We start from the raw sequence: 20,654 nt of genomic DNA on the forward strand, positions 1-20,654 counted from the left end.
TCAGCTACCCCAGAGGCTGAGTCGGGAGGATTGCCTGAGCCCAGGAAGTGGAGGTTGTGGTGAGCCAAGATTGCGCCACTGCACTCCAGCCTGGGCAACACACAAAACTCTGTCTTGAAAAAAAAAAATTATTATAGGCCTTTCCTCACATTATTCTTTTTCCCTTTTTCATTTCAGCCTTTTAATATCTCTGCTTTGCACAGATTGAGCATGGCTGTAGAGTTCTGAAAGGTTTTAGAAGGTGCTGGCAAATGTGAACTTATTTTCTGCTGTAATGCTGTGGAAGGCTTCAAATTCTCACAGGATTAATCTGAAACCCAATGCTCTCAAAAGCCAGAAAACACATGGGAGGAGGGTTTGTATGGTTAGAGCTGTGTGCTTCTCCACCTTTTCCATAAAAACATTTTTCTGGGCAGAAGAGCAAATTCATTACTGCTAATAAGTCAGGTGCCTTCCTTGTGCAAGCTACATTATTTGAAGCCACATTTACCTTTAAAATACACACAAATTTTGCCCTCTACTCCACAACGCATTCTTTTTTCTTCGAGATGGAATCTTGCTCTTGTTGCCCAGGCTGGAGTGCAATGGCACGATCTTGGCTCACTGCAACCTCCGCCTCCAAGCTTCAAGAGATTCTCCTGCCTCAGCTTCCCGAGTAGCTGGGATTACAGGTGCCCACCACCACGACTGCCTAATGTTTGTATTTTTAGTAGAGACGGGGTTTCTCCAGGTTGGCCAGGCTAGTCTTGGAACTCCTGACCTCGTGATCCACCCGCCTCGGCCTCCCAAAGTGCTGGGATTACAGGTGTGAGCCACCTTGCCTTTTTTTTTTTTTTTTTTTTTTTAAGGCGGAGTTTCGCTCTTGTTGCCCAGGCTGGAGTGCAATGGCACGATCTTGGCTCACTGCAACCTCCGCCTCCTGGGTTCAAGTAATTCTCCTGCCTTGGCCTCCCAAAGTGCTGGGATTATAGGCGCCCACCACCATGCCCAACTAATTTTTTGTATTTTTAGTGGAGGCAGGATTTCACAATGTTGGCCAGGCTGGTCTCAAACTCCTGACCTCAGGTGATCTGCCCACCTTGGCCTCCCAAAGTGCTGGGATTATAGGCATGAGCCACCATGCCCGGCCCAGAACACAATCTTGTTTGGGTTTTTATATAAAATAGGAGCACAAAAAAATTTTCTCTAAATATAGCCTTTGGCTTTTCCTACCCTTGGCACACAGCCAAGTACCTCTTCCATTCTCAGATATGTGAGGGGAGTGTCTAGAGGTTTAGAGTACATACGTTTCTTCTCCAACTCTTCGTCGTCTAGAAGAAGACTAACCACCTCTTTGGGTTTCAAGGTATCTGGTTTGAAGTTCCCACCTGAAATCACCATCCGCTGAATCTACACCAAAGCAGATCAAAATGTCACCTCCAGGCATCCATTCCCTTATGGCAAATATCCAGAAAAAGACACACATCGTTCTCAACCCACTCCTCAAGTGAGGCCTCTGGTTTCCTATTTCTTCTTTCCCCTTTTCATTTCAGTTCATTTGATTGGCTCATCCAGATTATTTGTCTGACAGAAGGAAAATGATAACTTCTTTGCTTGTAACTGCTAACTAGAAAATCTAATAGTACTGAATCAGGATGGAAAAAACCAAAAAATAATAATTTCTTTGGAAACTAACAAAATTTGGCATACAATTCAGAGGCAGATAAGCTGAGAGTATTAGGATAAGAGCTCAAAAATGTCAATCCTTCTTCCTCTGAATGCGAGAGGCCATTACTGGTGTCAGTCTCCACATGAACAACAGCTGGATCCAGGCTATGGAAACCATTCTGGGGGAAAGGGAATGAGGCATGGCCAGGGAAGTCAAGATTGCTATTGCATGGGACCTGATTTTATTTTCTATTCAGAAGAAATTGTAGTTTCATCAGGACCAATGAAAGGCAATAGAGTTTTAAATAGTCTCAATCCAGTCGATGTGGTCAGACTTTCTGTTTGCTCCATCAGGGCAGGAATTTCTTTCCCTTGTGCTTACCTCACTCTTCTCCTTGGCTCTTTGCAGAATGCGTTCTTCAATGGTGCCTTTACAGATGAGCCGGTACACGGTAACCTGCTTTGTCTGCCCCAAGCGGTGGGCCCTGTCCATGGCCTGCTGGTCCACAGTGGGGTTCCAGTCGCTATCATAGAAAATCACCTGCACAGAATATAGCAAAAACTGAAGCACTCTTGGGGAAGGACCAGAAATTCTGAGAGCAACCCAGCCAATCGTCTGTTTGCAATAGTTTGGTGTCAGTAGGGTCTGATTCCTTTCTATGATACTGAGCTAAGATACATCTTCTCAGAAGATACAAAGCCATTCCTTCACATGCCCTGAGCAAAAGATACATGCTCCTGTTTTATTTTTTTCAGTTTTCACTTAAAAAGAGTAGCAATAATATTAATAGTTAAAATGTAGTGCTTAGTACATTAATAACATTAACGGTTAACACTTATAGTGCATTGTTCTAAGTGCATTAACTCATTTAAATCCCAGAATTATCACTGTTATTTGTGCTGAGAAAAAAAAAATCCGATAATGATCATGATTTAAATACTGTTAAGACTCACATATTTTGTAGTTTAGGAGAATGAGGCACAAATGAGCTAGACCATTTATCCAAAATCACATTGCCTAAGTAAGCACCACTGCTCCCAACTATTCACAAGACTGAGGTGGGAGGACTGCTTGAGCCTGGGAGGCAGAGGTTGAGGTGAGCCGAGATTGCACCACTGCACTCCAGCCTGGGTGACAGAGCGATACCCCGTCTCAAAAACAAAACAAAACAGGTCAGGTGTGGTGACTCACACCTGTAATCCCAGCACTTTGAGAAGCCAAGGTAGGTGGATCACCTGAGGTCAGGAGTTAGAGACCAGCCTGGCCAACATGGTGAAACCCCGTCTCTACTAAAAATACAAAAACTAACCAGGCACGATGGCTCACGCCTGTAATCCCATCACTTTGGGAGGCCAAGGCAGGTAGATTACTTGAGGCCAGGAGTTTGAGACTAGCCCGGCTAACATGGTGAAACCCCGTCTCTATTAAAAATACAAAAATTAGCTGGGCGTGGTGGTGCGCACCTGCAATTCCAGCTACCTGAGAGGCTAAGGCAGGGGAACTGCTTGAACCTGGGAGGCGGAGGTTGCAGTGAGCCGACAATGCACCACTGCACTCGAGCCTGGGTGACAGAGTGAGCCTCCGTCTCAAAAAAAAAAAAAAAAAAAAAAAAAAAAAAATTAGCCAGGTGTGGCGGCAGGCACCTGTGAATCCACCTACTTGGGAGGCTAAGGCAGGAGAATCGCTTGAACCCAGGAGGCGGAGGTTGCAGTGAGCTGAGATCATGCCATTGCACTCCAGCCTGGGTGACAAGAGAGCAACTCTGTCTCAAAACAAAACAAAACAAAATAAAACAAAACACTGGGGCCATCTTGGAAACAGGCATGGCTTTCCCTAGAATTCTTAGGCTCTCATCAACAGTCATTTACTAGCCCATGAATTCCTAGGATGGAATGTTTAAAGAGGTCTCTGGAAGTGACTTCTAGTTTGTTGAGCAACAAACAAATTAACAACAAAATGTATCACCACTAAGTGATCCTAAAACAAACTCCTCGGTCCTCAACTCTTGAGGCTACCATCCAACATGGTGGACCAGTTCAAAATGGTCCTCATATCTCATGTGTCGTCCTTTATATCCAATCAAAAGTCACCAAATCCAGCCACTGTTTCAAAAATGAACCTGTCCTTTCTACAGTCCCACTGTTACCATTCTGGACCAGGCCCTCAAAACCTACATCTGGATTAGCGCTCTGTTACATCAGCAGGACTCTTCGATCTCAGTCTCTTTCCTCTTCAGTCTACCTTGGCTACCACTGTGGGCCATTCCAGCTATCTGCCAGTTACACACCATGTCCAAACTCTCCTAAATAATCAGGCCCTGCTATAGAGAGCCAACTTTATTTCCTATTCTTTCCTAACACAAATATGTCCCTTCCCTTTAGACACATGGGTCTCTTCAGTGGTCCTGGCTTATAATACATTTGTGTACACCTCTTTTTGTTCAAGCTGTTTCTCTGAACTAGAATCCCAAAACTCTTCTAGAGACTGGTCTGAGATCACAGCAAGGGGCTGGGGTGGGGAGTGACCTAACAGTCTCCCTCTGCAACCTATAGTAGTAACAATACTTGGCATTGCTTACCTACCTTGGGCCAAGTCCCCACTTAATCACTAACTTCTATGGTGTCCAATTATTTCATGTGTACTATTTGAAAGAGTGAGTCATCTTTCTTGAAACTGTTTCTCTCTGCCTCTCTCTCTTTTTCTTTTCTGAGACAGGGTCTTGCTCTATCACCCAGGCTGAAGTACAGTGGCATATTGGCTCACTGCAGCCCCAAACTCCTAGGCTCAAGCAATCCTCCCATTCAGCTTCCCAAAGTGTTGGAATTACAGGTATGAGCCATTACGCCCGGCCAAAATGGTTTCCCTCCATTGTTAGCACAGGTTAGAATCCTTGGGAAGAACACTGCAAACTGCTGGCCAAAGAAAGTCACTGTGAAAGCTTAATGTCAATCTAGTGTCCTGCAAACCTAAGATTTAGGAGTGCACAATGCTTGTCGCCTCTAGAGGAACTTAACAAACCTGACCACAGGACATTTTGGAGTTTCAAAGAGGACATACAAACTTCCAGAAGACCTAGTTTGAACTTTCAGGGAAAACACAGCTAACAAAAATGAAGACCTTCAGTTGGACTAGAGGATAACATTACTTGCCCAGTGTACTTTTTTTTTCATCTTTTTTCTGGTTCATGTTGTCCCATGATGCCCAATGTATTTAAAATGACTACACATGTGGAATTTGAGGGCTGATGTCACACCCAAAAGATAGTATCTTGAGCTGTCTAAGCTTGAGGCTATGGTTCAGCATGAATTCATAATGTGGGGATGTGCGTGGTAGAGGTGGGTGGAGGGAGAGCCATATTATGAATTGCTTCATAGGTACTGTCTTAATATTCACATTTTTTCCTAGAAGACCCAGTGGCAACCAAACCTGATTCAACTTGTGTTCTTTTGAGTTCATAAACAGTAAGATTAAAGCCTAAGGAGATGGGTTTACAACATTAACTTCAAAAATCTCCAAATATAGAAGATATTTATTCTTTAAATGGATTCCAAGAGGTGGGGAATTTGGGAGGAAAAGAGAATAAAATAGAATTGTTGAGAAAAATACTTATGCAGGGGAAAATATGAAATACGTACAAACTAACAGGTTAAGAACAAGAGTGAGAGAACTAAAAACCAAGACAGATGTGTGGTTATCATCTAATCTAACACCGAATTAACCATGGTGTGAACTGGAGGGAGTAGTGAGGGAGACAATGCACCGCAGTGGGACAGGGATGACGCCTATACTTGGCAGTAGGGTTTATGGAGCTCAGTGAGACATCCTAGAGAAAAACAAGTAACAATGAAAGGACTAGAACAACTGACTTAACTAGGAAAGATTAAGGCAAGTCAATCCACAAAGCGTGGCCCAGCAATGACTAAGAGGAAACAATAGTCAGTGCCTTCATGACATTGTAAACACCAAGCAGGGCAGGCATAGGGGAAGAGAGGTGACAGTTACCATCCGGTAGAGGGGCCTGGCTGCATAGGTCAATGAGAAGGAGTTTCAGGGGATGAGAGAGAGAGATTTAAAACAGGAAAATTTCTAGAGGAACAACTGGGAAAAGTTGGACCAACACTTGGAGGGTGGAGCTTTTTCTCCCAAGAGAATGAGTGGAGGTTTGGCCCCTGCAGAGGGCTAAAAGCTGTCCTGTGAGACAGGACTTCTTCAATCTCTGCAAAGGGAGAAAAGCTCTTCATTCTCCTTACATATAAGCATTTAAAATAGGTCTGATACAGAAACACACACAGTGCAGTTTATAACAACCCCTTACTAAACAGAGTCAAATGCAAAGATAACCTTACTTCAGGAAGAATATATAAACAATGACACAGTAAGAGGCAGCTGCCATACATCATTTGCTAAAACGATGTTTTTACTAACAGAGAAGGCCAGATAGAGTCCCACATTTTTACATATGCATTCTCAATCATAAGACATTAGGTTTTTCCTGACATTTTTAGGTTGATTAATCTCTTCCTTGTCCATAAATGGTTCTGGGGAAATCCCAAAGCTAAATAAATCTCAGGGCAAAGGAAAAATGCCAGAAAGCAGCTAACCGTACAGTTTATCCTCGGAATTAATAGTATTATTTCCTCGGAATTAATTTCAATCTTGATGTCTCATTTTTCTAAGAACTATTCCAGCAGTTTCTAATTTACAAGTGAATCCCCAAGCCCTTCCCCCAAAATTAAAATGTAAATTATTTCAGAATTCAGAAATCAGAGTATTCAGAGCCTCTTTTTTTTTTTTTTTTTTTTTTTTGAGACAGGGGCTCAGTGTTGTCCATGTTGGAGTGCAGTGGCACAATCACAGCTCACTGCAGTCTTGACTGCAGTCTGGGCCCAAGCAAACCTCCCACCTCAGCCTCCCGAGGAGCTCAGACCACAGGCATGTGCCGCCATGCGTGGCTAATTTTAAAAACTTTTTGTACAGATGGTGTCTTGCTATGTTGCCCAGGCTGGTTTCAAACATCTGCCCTCAAGCAATCCGCCCACCTCTGGCCTCCCAAACTGCAGGGATTACAGGCATGAGCCACCATGCCCAGCCTAGAGCCCCTCTCTGGCCTTCAAGATGAAAAAAGAATTCCTACTCTTATTCCTCTACTTTTGGATCAGGGGCCTAGTCTACTTTGCTTCTTTGTGGCTGGCAGGATGCTCTTTACTCCTACAGGGCAAACTATGTGAACCTTGGAAGCAAGATGTAGATCTCTCCTTTTAAACCTGCCTTTTTTTTTTTTTTTTTTTTTAACCATTTAAATGAACAACCAGAGAAACTATTCCTTAAGAAACCACAGACTAAACCTGAGACAGGCAAGCTGAGAAGAACAGAAACATATTTTAATAAAATGAACTTATGCTAGACCTTCCCAGGTGACCTCATACAGCCTCATGGTCTTAAATATCATCTACAGCCTCATGATTTGAAAATACAGCTTTAAAGCCAGGTGGCTCATGCCTGTAATCCCAGCACTTTGGGAGGCCGAGGCAGGCAGATCACCTGAGGTCAGGAGTTCGAGACCAGCATGGCCAATATGGTGAAACCCCGTCTCTACTAAAAACATAAAAATTAGCTGGTAATGGTGGTGTGCGCCTGTAGTGCCAGCTACTTGGGAGGCTGAGGTGGGAGAATCACTTGAACCTGAGAGGTGGAGGTTCAAGTGAGCTGAGATCAAGCCACTGCACTCTAGCCTGAATGACAGAGCAAGACTCTGTCTCCAAAAAAACAAAAACAAAAACAAAAAACGGAAAGAAAAGAAAATACAGCTTTAACCCTAATCTTTCTTCTGAACTTCAGACTCTGCTGCCTGGGTGACACTGCCACTTAATGTCTGATACTCCTCCTGCTTATGTCTCCTTGTAGTGTTTCATTTTTTTCTCCCACTCTAAACAGAAGCCAGAAGGACGCATTTAAAATGCAAACCAGATCATGTGACTCCTCTGTTCAAACTCTTGCAATTGCTCTCCATCTCAAAGTTCTTACCATGGCTACTAAACCCTGTATGATCTGCTTCTGCAATAGCCATCTCATACTACTCTCCCCATAGTTGATTCTGTTCTACCTGCTCTGGGCTCCTTCCTTTTGCTTGATTATGCCAAGCATGTTCTCACCTTAGGGCTTTTCACTTATCTCCTCTGCCTGGAATGCTCTTCCTTCTGCCAGGTATATGCTTAGGTTACCTCCTTACTTTCTTCAGATCTTGGCTCAAATGTCACCTTATCAGAGATGCCTTACCAATCCATATAAAACAGCAACCCCTGATCATTCTCATGCTATCACTCCTTACCTGATGAATTTTTCTTCATAGCATTCATATTATCAGTTTTTTGTTTGTTTTTGAGATGGAGTCTTGCTCTGTCACCCAGGCTGGAGTACAGTGGCGTGATCTTGGCTCACTGCAACCTCTGCCTCCTGGGTTCAAGCAATTCTCCTGCCTGAGCCTCCCGAGTAGCTGGGACTGCAGGCGCCCACCACCATGCCAAGCTAATTTTTTTGTATTTTTATTAGAGAGAGGGTTTCACCATACTGGCCAGGCTGGTGTTGAACTCCTGACCCTGTGATCTGCCTGCTTCCGCCTCCCAAAGTGCTGGGATTACAGGTGTGAGCCACTGCACCTGGCCCCATATTATTAGTTTTTTTTTCCATTTCTTTATGCTTTGTCTCCTCTCCTGCCACTAGAAATGTAATTTACAGTAACTAAGAAGATAGAAATGGAAGTTTGTTTTGTTGCATGCTGAATTCCTAGTGCCTAAAACAATGCTGGGCCCTTGGTGGATGCTCATTAAACATTAGTCTAATGAATGAATGAATGAATGAATGAATGAATGAACAAATGAAACTGTTCCAGGTACTAGAAATACAGAGTTTTTTTTTTTTTTTGAGACGGAGTCTCACTCTATTGCCCAGGATGGAGTGCAGTGGTGCGATCTTGACTCACTGCAACCTCTGCCTCCTGGGTTCAAGTGATTCTCCTGCCTCAACCTCCTGAGTAGCTGGGACCACAACCATGCGCCAGCACATCAGCTAATTTTTGTATATTTAGTAGAGATGGGGTTTCACCATGTAGGCCAGGCTGGTCTTACAAGCCATTTGCCCACCTTGGCCTCCCAAAGTGCTGGGATTACGAGTGTGAGCCACTGTGCTCAGCCTAGAAATGCAGACTTTTGACTTCCTTCCATTGTTGAGGCCAAAGTCTAGTATGTAAAATAATTACTTACAATGCATTTTGATTAACTTGAATAAAGGGAGGGGCTGGGGAAGGAATATTGACACCTGAATGGGGTTTTAAAGAACAAACAGAAGTTCACCAGGTGGAAGAGGAGACTCATGGGAGGATGACTTAGGCTGAGGGAACACTTTACCAACAGTGTGATATGGCATGGTGTGTTCAGGAAACTACAAGCCAATCATTATTTCTGGAATATAAAATTTGGAAGGGAAAGTGGTCTGATAATTAGGCTGTAAAGGTAGATAAAGGACACAAATGAAGAGCCTTATACTTTATTTTATAATTGATGGAGAATTCCTGAAGAGTTTTAATCAAAGGAGTGGCATGATTAATAAAGGATATAGAGAAATTAACAGAGTACCAGCATAGCAAAGAATGGATTTGGATCACCAGGTATGACGCTGGGAACTGAGAGTGGAGTCCAAAAGACCAGCTTGGACAAAGTGATGAATCTTGTACTCACATTGAGAGTATGACTATGTTGAAATTCTTTTTTTTTTTTGTATTTTTTAGTAGAGACGATGTTTCACCATGTTAGCCAGGATAGTCTCGATCTCCTGACCTCGTGATCTGCCCATCTCGGCCTCCCAAAGTGCTGGGATTACAGGCTTGAGCCACCGCGCCCAGCCAATTTTTTGTATTTTTAGTAGAGACGGGGTTTCACTGTGGTCTCGATCTCCTGACCTCGTGATCCACCCACCTCCGCCTCCCAAAGTGCTAGGATTACAGGCGTGAGCCACCGCGCCCGGCCTGAAATTCTTAAAAGATACAGAGGGCAGAGAACCAAGAGATAACAAGGAGAAAGGCAAGTTTCTACTATCTGATACGGTAGAAACTATGTGATATGGCTCAAGTGAGCCACCACATCAGAGAACCCACAGAACACCACACACTACACTGACAGCCCTCTCATAGGATGACAGATGCTGAGATGATTTCTACCCAGCAATGCCTCCAGTGGCCCTCGGGCGCTGATGTCTTGCCGTACCTGGTTAACTGACTGAAAGTTTAGATGGAGAGAGAGAGAGAGAGAGAGAGAGACAGAGAGAGAGAGAGAGAGAGAGAGAGAGAGAGAGAGAGAGAGACAGAGAGAGAGAGAGACAGAGAGAGAGAGAGAGAGAGAGAGAGAGAGAGAGAGAGAGAGAGAGAGAGAGATTCCCCCTGCTACTATGAATCTATTCAAGCCTCTACACTCCTGTACCTCATTTCTCCATTACCCTCATGAGTTTGCTTTCTCCTCATAGTTGTGGGGATTCTGACGTTCTCTATTTCAGAGAGGCACCATGATAGTTATATTATGTGCCATTTTTAGAGTCATGCCTTTTATAAAACAATTTCCTATTTATGTATTTTAAAATCTCAAAGTTACTAAAATTTTTATTAAATATATTTGAATCTTAGGAATAATTTTGAGATTCAAAAAGAATCCTCTTTTCTGTTTTCTTTTTTTGAGACAGAGTCTCGCTCTGTCACCCAGGCTGGAGTGTTGTGGTGTGATCTTGGCTCACTGCAGCCTCTGCCTCCCGGGTTCAAGGGACTCCCCAGCCTCACCTCCTGAGTGGCTGGGACTACAGGCACGTGTCACCACGCCAGCTTATTTATTTATTTATTTGTATTTTTAGTAGTGACACAGTTTCATCATGTTGGCCCAGGATGGTCTTGATCTTCTGACCTCGTGATTCACCCTCCTTGGCCTCCCAAAGTGCTGGGATTACAGGCGTGAGCCACCAAACCCAGCCAGGAATCCTCTTTTCTTCCCCCTTTTAAACACTGAAGCATTCCTGCAAGGAGACTGGGTAGGAAAGAGTGGATACTTTGTTGGAATGTCTTTTCAATCTTATTTTTGAAATTACCCTTTTCATTGCTCTCCAACCACCTTTTAAAGTTCAGGATACAAAAAATGGGTTTTTCCATTAATGGAATAATGCATAAGAGTAACAAAACAGGCCGGGCGCGGTGGCTCAAGCCTGTAATCCCAGCACTTTGGGAGGCCGAGGCGGGTGGATCACGAGGTCAGGAGATCGAGACTATCCTGGCTAACATGGTGAAACCCCGTCTCTACTAAAAATACAAAAAACTAGCCGGGCGTGGTGGCGGGCGCCTGTAGTCTCAGCTACTTGGGAGGCTGAGGCGGGAGAATGGCGTGAACCCGGGAGGCGGAGCTTGCAGTGAGCCGAGATCATGCCACTGCACTCCAGCCTGGGAGACACAGCGAGACTCCGTCTCAAAAAAAAAAAAAAAAAAAGAGTAACAAAACAATCCTTTCTGATGTGTTCAATTATAGCTCCTAAAACAAATCTGGATGGACTGACTGATTTTCTTCCAGTCTGTTTTCTCTGATGTACCCTAAGTGTCTCGAACAGTATCAGACACATAGTAGGCATTCGTGAAATAGCTGTCGAATGAATGTGTAAGAAACTTATTCAGGTGAGGCACAGTGGCTCACGCCTGTAATCCCAGCACTTCGGGAGGTGGAGGCAGGTGGATCGCTTGAGCTTCGGAGTTCAAGACCAGCCTGGGCAACATGGCGAAACCCCATCTCTACAAAAAATACAAAAATTAGCTGGGTGTGGTGGCGCATGCCTGTAGTCCCAGCTACTTGGGAGGGTGAGGTGGGTGGATCACCTGAGACTGGGGAGGTCGAAGAAGCTACAGTGACCCATGATCATGCCACTGCATGCCAGCCTGGGTGACAGAGTGAGGCCCTGTCTCAAAAACAAAAACAAAAACAAACTTATTCAAAGAAAATGAATAGTAAAGTCCGTAAGGAAAGCTAAAATACTCTAGTTCCAGTCAAAGAGCAACTAGAGTCTTTTAATACAAGAGGCAAAGAAATACAAAGTTTGCAAGTTTGTGATACAAAAGCAAAGGGTAACACAAACTGAATGCCATAGTAGAAAAACCTGCACAGTAGGTTTCATAGTAGAAAACCTGCATATCTAGTTGATTGTACTCTCATTACTTACTGTGTCTGCAGCAGTGAGATTGATACCTAGTCCTCCAGCTCGTGTGCTTAACAGGAACACAAAGATGTCATTCCTGCACAAAAGGGAGAGATACGTTAAAGGAAAAACTGAAAAGAAAAAATGGCATGTATCAAAAGAGAGAGATCTCTGAATATAGAACATAGAGTCTAGGACTAAAAAGAGTTTTGGTGGTTACCTAGGCCTGATTGATATTTCTGTAAAGCATTATACAATGTTGCTCTGTTCTTACAATCAAACATGGAGGTCATCTTCCAATCTGAAGATAAACTTTTGCTGCCCACTAATAAATGATTGATAGGCAACACAAGTATAAACATGTAGCAAATATAACAGAAAAATATGTTACCACAGATGTACAGACCTCTCTATCACATTTTTAAATCAAACCATTCCTAGTTCATATAGAGGGGTCAAGTAAATTAGTACTTCCTGGTTTTCTCTAAGAATCATGACTTGTAATAGTTTGGGGACTAATGTTATTATTCCAAAGCACCCATTTTTTTTTTTTTTCTGGATGGAGTCTCACTCTGTCACCCAGGCTGGGGTGCAGTGGTGTGATCTCAGCTCACTGCAACCTCTGTCTCCTGGGTACAAGCTCCTGCCTCAGCCTCCCGAGTAGCTGGGACTACAGGCGCTCGCCACCACACCCGCCTAATTTTTTATATTTTTAGTAGAGATGGGGTTTCACCATATTGGCCAGGCTGGTCTTGAACTCTTGACCTTGTGATTCGCCCATCTCGGCCTCCCAAATTGCTGGAATTACAGACGCGAGCCACCACGTCCAGCGTCAAAACACTCATTTTTAAGATGAAGAAAGTTGAGTCCCTGAAAAATGACTCAAAGAACTAAGACCCAGGCCATGACTTTTATGTGCTAACTTGAATTTAGGATCAGTCCATGAAGACAGGCTGGAACTAAGCACTTTTGGATGAATGCCAACACACCCCTTACATAGAAATGATTAAATATGGTTTTCTCAGTTTCCTTCTACTTCCTATGTTCTTTCAAAGAAACACTGAATTACAAACAAACCAGTAGGTACCACTGTCACTCACTTGAGCAGCAAATATTTACTGAATGTCTTCTGGGAACAAGCCCATACCAGATCACAAAGAACAGGCTCTTTTTCTTTTTTTTTTTTTTTGGAGATGGAGTCTAGCTCTGACACCCAGGCTGGAGTGTAGGGGCGTGATCTCGGCTCACTGCAACCTCTACCTCCTTGGTTAAAGCAATTCTCCTGCCTCAGCCTCCCGAGTAGCTGGGATTACGGGATTACAGGCGCCCGCCACCATGCCTGGCTAATTTTTGTATTTTTAGTAGAGACAGGACTTCACTATGTTGACCAGGTTGGTCTCCTACCTCAGGTGATCCACGTGCCTCAGCCTCCCAAAGTGCTGGGATTACAGGCATGAGCTACTGTGCCCAGAACAGGCTTTTGACTCTAAGATTTATCTACACACACACACACACACACACACACACACACACACACACACACACAAATAAGGGCTCGGTTTTAGCCCAGTTCATATAGATTGCATAAATATATCTTAAGATTATCTTGCATCTTCATATTCCTGACACCTCAGGCTATTTTCTAGAATATCTCTAAGGAAAATAGATTGCATTACACTGGTGAGCAAACAGGACGGTCCTTTTAAGTCAAGCTGTTAATCCCCCCCCCTTTTTTTTTCATGTTTGTAGTGGAGAATCCAACTGGAAATTCATTTAGATTAGTGTTATTCAAAGTGCAGGTCACACCTGTCATTGGTCATGACATCAGTTTGGTGCTTTAGACAGCATTAAAGAAAGAAAAAAGAGATTAGAAAATATTCTAATGCATTACAAGTCATAAGGGTAAGTAATGTTTTGTGAAGTTTCAAATGCAGAATAAAGGTACTAAAATCACAGTGTAAAATGAATTTTTTATGTTGGGGATTCCAGTAAGGAAAAAAAAAAACAAAAAACAAACCCCACAAAACCAAAACCAAAAACAAAAAACAACAAAACAACAACAACAAAAACATCAGAAACAAATATACTGACATCAGGATGCTCTCATCCCTTCAGGCTATTCTTCCTTGGTAAAGTCACTTGACTGCTGACAGTCTGTTTCCTGGACTATAAAATGAAGATGCTATAAATACTGCTGAAGTGACTAACTGATGACATATCAATGTTAAACATAAGTATCAGTGAAAGAACTATTTTGAAATAAACATCCTGGTTAATCACTAAGGTAGGTATGTCCTGTAGAAATCTGCCCATTATTTGCATTGAATTAAACACAACTTTCCTAGAGAGGCATGGATAACAGACCACGGGTGGCGGTCTCTCAGTTAGTGATTCCAAATGCTTCGTGCTCCGATGAAAGTTCTACTAGTTTATCCTTGAATTTTATCACAAAAGTTAATATTTCATAATTTTATTTGATTCATAAAATGCCATCTTTATGATTAAATCATGTAGTATAAACCAAAAGGCTGAAGGGCATCTGCCAGTTTATAAGCACATTTTCCCACAGATATGGGATGATGTAAATGGAAGGAGGCATGGTACCTCACAGGCCCAAAGAAGAATATTTAACCACAATAAGGCTTCAAATAAAAACTGATTGAGCTTTTTAGGGTCGTACTAATCTCTGGAAGGCTGAGGTGCGAGGATAACTTGAGGCTAGGAGTTCGAGATCAGCTTGGGCAATACAGCAAGACCCTGCATCTACACAAAAATCTTAAAAAAAAAAAATTAGCCAGGCATGGTGGCACATACCTGTAAACCCAGCTATCTGGGACACTGAAGCAAGAGGATCATTTAAGCCCAGGAGTTCAAGGATGCAGTGAGCTACACATCACACCAGTGCACTCCAGCCTAAGCAACAGAGTGAGATTCTATCTCTTAGAAAGGATAAGCAATCCTTCCCACTTCGGCACTGAGAAGACTGCTCTTGCTCCATTCCTCTCCTGCTTTGGTGGGTACAGAGGCAAGGAATCAAAGGCTCCTCTGATACCTGTGTGAGAGTTGATGGAGTCATTCAATGGCTAGGACTTTTCTTTGATAATTCTTGAGAAGACCCAAAATAAGAGCATGGGGTGTCAGGGAATGGGTACAGGGTGGCGGTATGGGGGACTGGTGGGAAAAGACAAGGCATTTGAGCAGTACAACAAAAGGAAGTATTAGAAGCAAAAAGATAAGTAATTTCTGGCCAGGTACGGTGGCTCACGCCTGTAATCCCAACACTTTGAGAGGCTGAAGTGAGTGGATCACTTGAGGTCAGGAGTTCAAGACCAGCCTTGGCAACAGGGCAAAACCCTGTCTCTACAAAATACAAAATTAGCTGGGTGTGGTGGTACAAGCCTGTAGTCTCAGCTACTTGGGAGGCTGAGGTAGGAGAGTCAGTAGAGCCTGGGAAGTCAAGGATGCAGTGAGCTGTAATCGCTCTACTGTGTTCTACTGCACTCCAGAGCCTGGGTGACAGAGTGACACCCTGTCTCAAAAAAAAAAAAAAAAAGAAAGAAAAGAAAAGAAAAAGATGGGTAATTTCCATAGTCTGTACAGTCAGAGTTTAGTTCAGATGTAATCACTTACAAATAGGGGCTATATACAGAAGAACACTAGTGAAAGAAATGTAGGTAAAAATAAATTAGTAGAAAAACTTAGAAATACAATGGTTTCTTTTGGATATCAATTATGTACTGAAAAGATGCCTTGTGATGATGAGGTAGATGATGAATTCAACGTAATTTTATCATATTGTAATGAAAAAATAAGAATTGCAGAAACCTTGGGTTCTTATAATCAAATAAATTAGTTCTTTTTTTTTTTTTTTTTTTTTTTGAGACGGAGTCTTGCTCTGTAGCCCGGGCTGGAGTGCAGTGGCCGGATCTCAGCTCACTGCAAGCTCCGCCTCCCGGGTTTACGCCATTCTCCTGCCTCAGCCTCCGGAGTAGCTGGGACTACAGGCGCCCGCCACCTCGCCCGGCTAGTTTTTTGTATTTTTAGTAGAGACGGGGTTTCACGGTGTTAGCCAGGATGGTCTCGATCTCCTGACCTCGTGATCCGCCCGTCTCGGCCTCCCAAAGTGCTGGGATTACAGGCTTGAGCCACCGCGCCCGGCCTTATAATCAAATAAATTAGTTCTAATCATGGACTATACTGCTGTAAAAACCAAAAATATCTAAATCAAACTACTAAGAAGTTCCTTTCTAACGAATAACGCTATAACAGTATTGATAATGTGAATTAATGTTTTAGGGGCTCTGACTAAACAGGAGAAAACAAAATCCCAGAAGGCAACATGGTGGTCTGGGTGCCCTCTCTAGGAAGCTGATAAGGCATCTCAACTCAGGGTCACTTGGAACAGACCTTAAAGACCAGCCATCTGGCTGGTCTGTTAAGGGGCCTATAAAACCACACAGCAAAGACATGTGTAGGTCTCGCTCTCACTCTTCTTTAATAACCCACTGAGGTGACTTTGCACCAACATACCCAAATAGTGCTAGGCACATAGCTGACTGCACTAAAGGCTTGCTGAATGACTGAAAAGGAACCATAATGAAAGACAACTGTGAATCTCTACGACACTCACAAAGAAAAAAATCCATGCTACAGTCACTTTTCCCTCATGTTTTCCAAAGAGTCACACTGAGTGGTCAGATAATGGGGCGAGGATCCATTTGGTAAAGGTCATGGGTTAGGAGGAAGGGAAGCAAAGGCCAAGGCGCCACAGAGCAAAGACCTTGTGAATGGCTTCTAGGATCACGCACTGGTCACATGCTCTGAATGTTGCCCAGTCAGGACATCCTGGCCAAACAGTCTTTAGTCTCAGTCAGACTTTTTCCTGGAAGGATCCCTCATAAATAAATCTTGTATGAAGGGAATGTAAATGGCTTTTTATAGGCGTTGTTGTTTACTCTGGCTGACCTTTGAGCCACAAGGCTTTCCAGTTGAAACTACAATTTTTTCTTTGGATATCTTTCATTAATACTAATTAAATTATTTGGCAAGGAGTGCTTGTGTCCAAACACACCTGTCTTTTTCTCTGTATCAGGCAATTGCAGTCACTCAAATTTGTAAGTTGAGCATTTCCCCCCTTTAGAGGGGTCAGTATATGCACAGTCCAGATTCTACACATGAGAAATAGATTACTTCTTTGCCATAATCCCAACTCTAAGCATCCAGTTTGTAATGTATGCAAGGATCAGAAGGAGACTTCAGTCTCTTTTTCCATTTTGCCTAATATTAGATAGAGGGTGTTAAAACGATGGTTACCCAAATGTTGACTCTAAATAACATTCACTGTTACCTAAGTAATTCTCAGCTGTAGAGTCTGAAGGCTCAAGCAAGATTTCCTAATAAAAGCTGTGAAAAATTACATTTTTTACTAAGTAGATCCAAGTAAAATTTAATGGTGAAAATGCCATTATTTTAGAGCTAAACTTTTCAAAATTATTGTGCACTACTACTGGGATTGCCCAAGTAATTCTGCTTCCCAAGTAAAGTAAGAGATTTCAGAGATAATAAATTATATACCTCCTGATTTTTTTCCACTACGAAGGTACAGCAAAATATACTGAGCCCTGGGTCTCACAGCCCCGTTTTCTAATAATTGGGTAAGCCAGGAGAACGACTGCGGCTCTACTACTCAGAAGCCCAAATCACTAGAAGTCAACATACTACAGCTCTGGTTGGGGTCTGTATCAGTAGAATTTTCTACAAAGAAATATACATAGTCTTAAATGTTCTTATCCTTTCACTCAGTAATTTCTCATGTTTGAATCTATGCTAAGACAGTAATCTAAAATAGTGACAAAGCTTTATACACAAAAATATTCACTCAACATTTCTAGTAGATATTTCTATTCAACAATAGAAAAGTGGTATATATACCCAGTGTAACAGAACAGTGATCATTAAAAATGTTGTTGGCAAGGCTGGACACAGTGGCTCATGCCTGTAATCCCAGCATTTTAGGAGGCCGAGGCGGGCGGATCACGAGATCAGGAGATTGAGACCATCCTGGCTAACATGGTGAAACCCCATCTCTACTAAAAATACAAAAACTTAGCCAGGCGTGGTGGCAGGTGCCTGTAGTCCCAGCTACTCGGGAGGCTGAGGCAGGAGAATCGCGTGAACCTGGGAGGCGGAGGTTGCAGTGAGCTGAGATCGCGTCACCACACTCCAGCCTGGGTGACAGAGTGAGAATCTGTCTCAAAAAAAATAAATAGGCCGGGCGCGGTGGCTCAAGCCTGTAATCCCAGCACTTTGGGAGGCCGAGATGGGCGGATCACGAGGTCAGGAGATCGAGACCATCCTGGCTATCACGGTGAAACCCTGTCTCTACTAAAAAAAAAATACAAAAAAACTAGCCGGGCGAGGTGGCGGGCGCCTGTAGTCCCAGCTACTCGGGAGGCTGAGGCAGGAAAATGGTGTGAACCCGGGAGGCGGAGCTTGCAGTGAGCTGAGATCCGGCCACTGCACTCCAGCCTGGGTGACAGAGCCAGACTCCGTCTCAAAAAAAAAAAATAAATAAAAATAAATAAATAAATAAATAAAATAAAGGTTGTCGGCAAAGACTTTTTAATGATACATGAAAATGGTTATAATAGAACATTAAGTAGAAGAAATCAGGATACAAAATCCCACCTATAATATGGTAACAGTATAAATACAACCCTATACATACGTTAAAGTCTAGAGGATATACCAAAATGTTAACAGTAGTGGGATTGTGGGTGATTTTTCTTTTCTTTTTTTCTTTTTTTTTTTGAGATGGAGTCTCACTCTGTCACCCAGGCTGGAGTGCAGTGGCAGATCTCTGCTCACTCCAACCTCCAACTCCCGAATTCAAGTGATTCTCCTGCCTCAGCCTCACCCCCCTGAGTAGCTGGGATTACAGGCACCCACCACCACGCCCAGCTAATTTTTGTATTTTTAGTAGAGATGGGGTTTCACCATGGTGGCTGAGCTGGTCTCGAACTCCTGACCTCAGATGATAAGCCCACCTTGGCCTCCCAAAGTGCTGGGATTACAGGCGTGAGCCACCACACCCGGCCTTTATTTTCATCTTGAAATATTTTTCAAATTTTTCTCAATAGGCATTTCATTATAATATATAAAGGCCCCAACTGTTACTGAAGAAAAACAAAACATTATTGTTAAAAAGATCCTTAAATGTACAATATTAAATATACTAGTGGAAAATAAACACAAACAGTATCAGGTGAAATACCTATTACTTAATGGCTTTTCTCATTACAAAGCATGCCACCCCATACCAGTGTAACCCACGTCACAGATACACTGGCATGACTGGAGAAAATACAGGCACTCTGAGGAAACATACAGTCTATAGATCTTGCACTTAAGATTCTTGTCAAGTTGCAGCTCTGAGGCTGGAGTAGGTAAGGACATGACATGATAAGATATGTATCACTGATTTTAGAATTAAGAAAAGATGAAGATTGCCCAGTAATTTTTTTTTCTTCTTTTTGCCAAAACAATGTGGTGGGCTAAGGAGCCACAATGCTTACTCATGTTTCAAATAATTGGTTTTAGAATCTACTGGTAGCTTCTGCTAGGTGAGAAGTTAGGTCAGGCTATCCACACAGCAGTGCCAGGGTAACAAATGGAAATAGGTTTGAAGCAGATCTTCTCCTTATTGTTGGTCAAACGGGCACCTGGAATTCTGGTGTGTAGTTTTAACTTAGGAAAAACCCTTAAACAGAGGACATTCTATGTTGAATTGTAGATGTGTTTTATGCCAAATTATTTTATGTCTGAATTAAACCATGCTTTAGAATTGAATGAAATTAAAATTATAATCTAAATAAAATGGCTATGTGCTTAATTTTCTTCACAAGAATTCAAAAGTGAAATATTAAGAGGCCATGCAATTAAAAGCCAAAGTCAAAGCTGTTCTGATTTACTGATATTAAGATCTGCTTTATTCCTCAGCTCTCCAGGTCTAAGGAGGAAAACTGAAGATGAAGTTCAGCAGACCGTCACTAGTGAGGCCTGGCTTTCTCCTTGGAGAGAGCAGTAAACCAGACTCTACCTATTACAATGAGAAACTGCACTCAGGATAATTATGGCTCTGTAAACCATCAGCATTCAGCAGGCGGTAACTGAAATTTCATAGGCTCATTAGTAGGTGGGAGAGGTACTGTGGATGAGAGCTGCCAGCTGAATAGATTGTACAGTATTGCAATTTGTCATACTGCACTGTGCTGCTACTATGTTGAAAGGAAAGCAGGAAAATAAAAGGTACTTTTTCTTATACAAAATGAAACACAGAAACACACTAATAACTTTAAGTCAACACTCAGAAATTGCTACTGTTAGCAGCCAGGAACATTGGTTCATGCCTATAATCCTAGCACTTTGGGAGGGGGAGGTGGGTGGATCACTTGAGGCCAGGATTTCGAGACCAGTCTGGCCAACATAGTGAAATCCCATCCCTACTAAAAATACAAAAATTAGTTGTGTGTGGTGGTGCATGTCTGTAATCCCAGCTACTTGGGAGGCTGAGGCACAAGAATTGTTTGAAACAGGGAGGCGGAAGCTGCAGTGAGCCGAGATCATGCCACTGCACTCCAGACTGGGTGACAGGGAAAGACTGTCTCACAAAAAAAAAAAAAAAAAAAGAAACGGCTACTGTAAGCAATGAGGAATATACGCTGGTGGATTTTTTTTCTACATACCTATTATCTATTGAGGAGGATCTTGGTTCATACTTAGAAACGATTTCTTT

At 42.7% G+C, this 20,654-nt stretch overlaps 1 protein-coding gene and 1 long non-coding RNA gene across 6 annotated transcripts in view; one reads left to right on the forward strand and one right to left on the reverse strand.

Annotated features, from left to right (window-relative positions):
* Positions 1 to 20,654, reverse strand: part of INO80 (INO80 complex ATPase subunit) — a 140,096-nt gene that overhangs the window by 6,940 nt on the left and 112,502 nt on the right. For all 5 annotated transcript variants that reach the window (XR_012414800.1, XM_005559231.5, XM_005559230.5 and 2 more), the window contains 3 exons: positions 11,885 to 11,957; positions 2,030 to 2,188; positions 1,287 to 1,389 (listed from right to left, as the gene is read on the reverse strand). Coding sequence is in view for 4 of the 5 variants with exons in the window: in XM_005559231.5 (XP_005559288.1) it covers positions 1,287 to 1,389; positions 2,030 to 2,188; positions 11,885 to 11,957 (335 nt within the window). In the remaining variant the exon portion in view is untranslated. The remainder of the gene's footprint in view (positions 1 to 1,286; positions 1,390 to 2,029; positions 2,189 to 11,884; positions 11,958 to 20,654) is intronic.
* Positions 13,976 to 20,192, forward strand: LOC141407188 (uncharacterized). Its single transcript, XR_012414802.1, has 2 exons — positions 13,976 to 14,144; positions 19,859 to 20,192. It is a non-coding gene; the product is annotated as an uncharacterized lncRNA (long non-coding RNA).

This window comes from Macaca fascicularis, chromosome 7, assembly GCF_037993035.2.
Source record: "Macaca fascicularis isolate 582-1 chromosome 7, T2T-MFA8v1.1".
NCBI classification, from domain to species: Eukaryota; Metazoa; Chordata; class Mammalia; order Primates; family Cercopithecidae; genus Macaca; species Macaca fascicularis.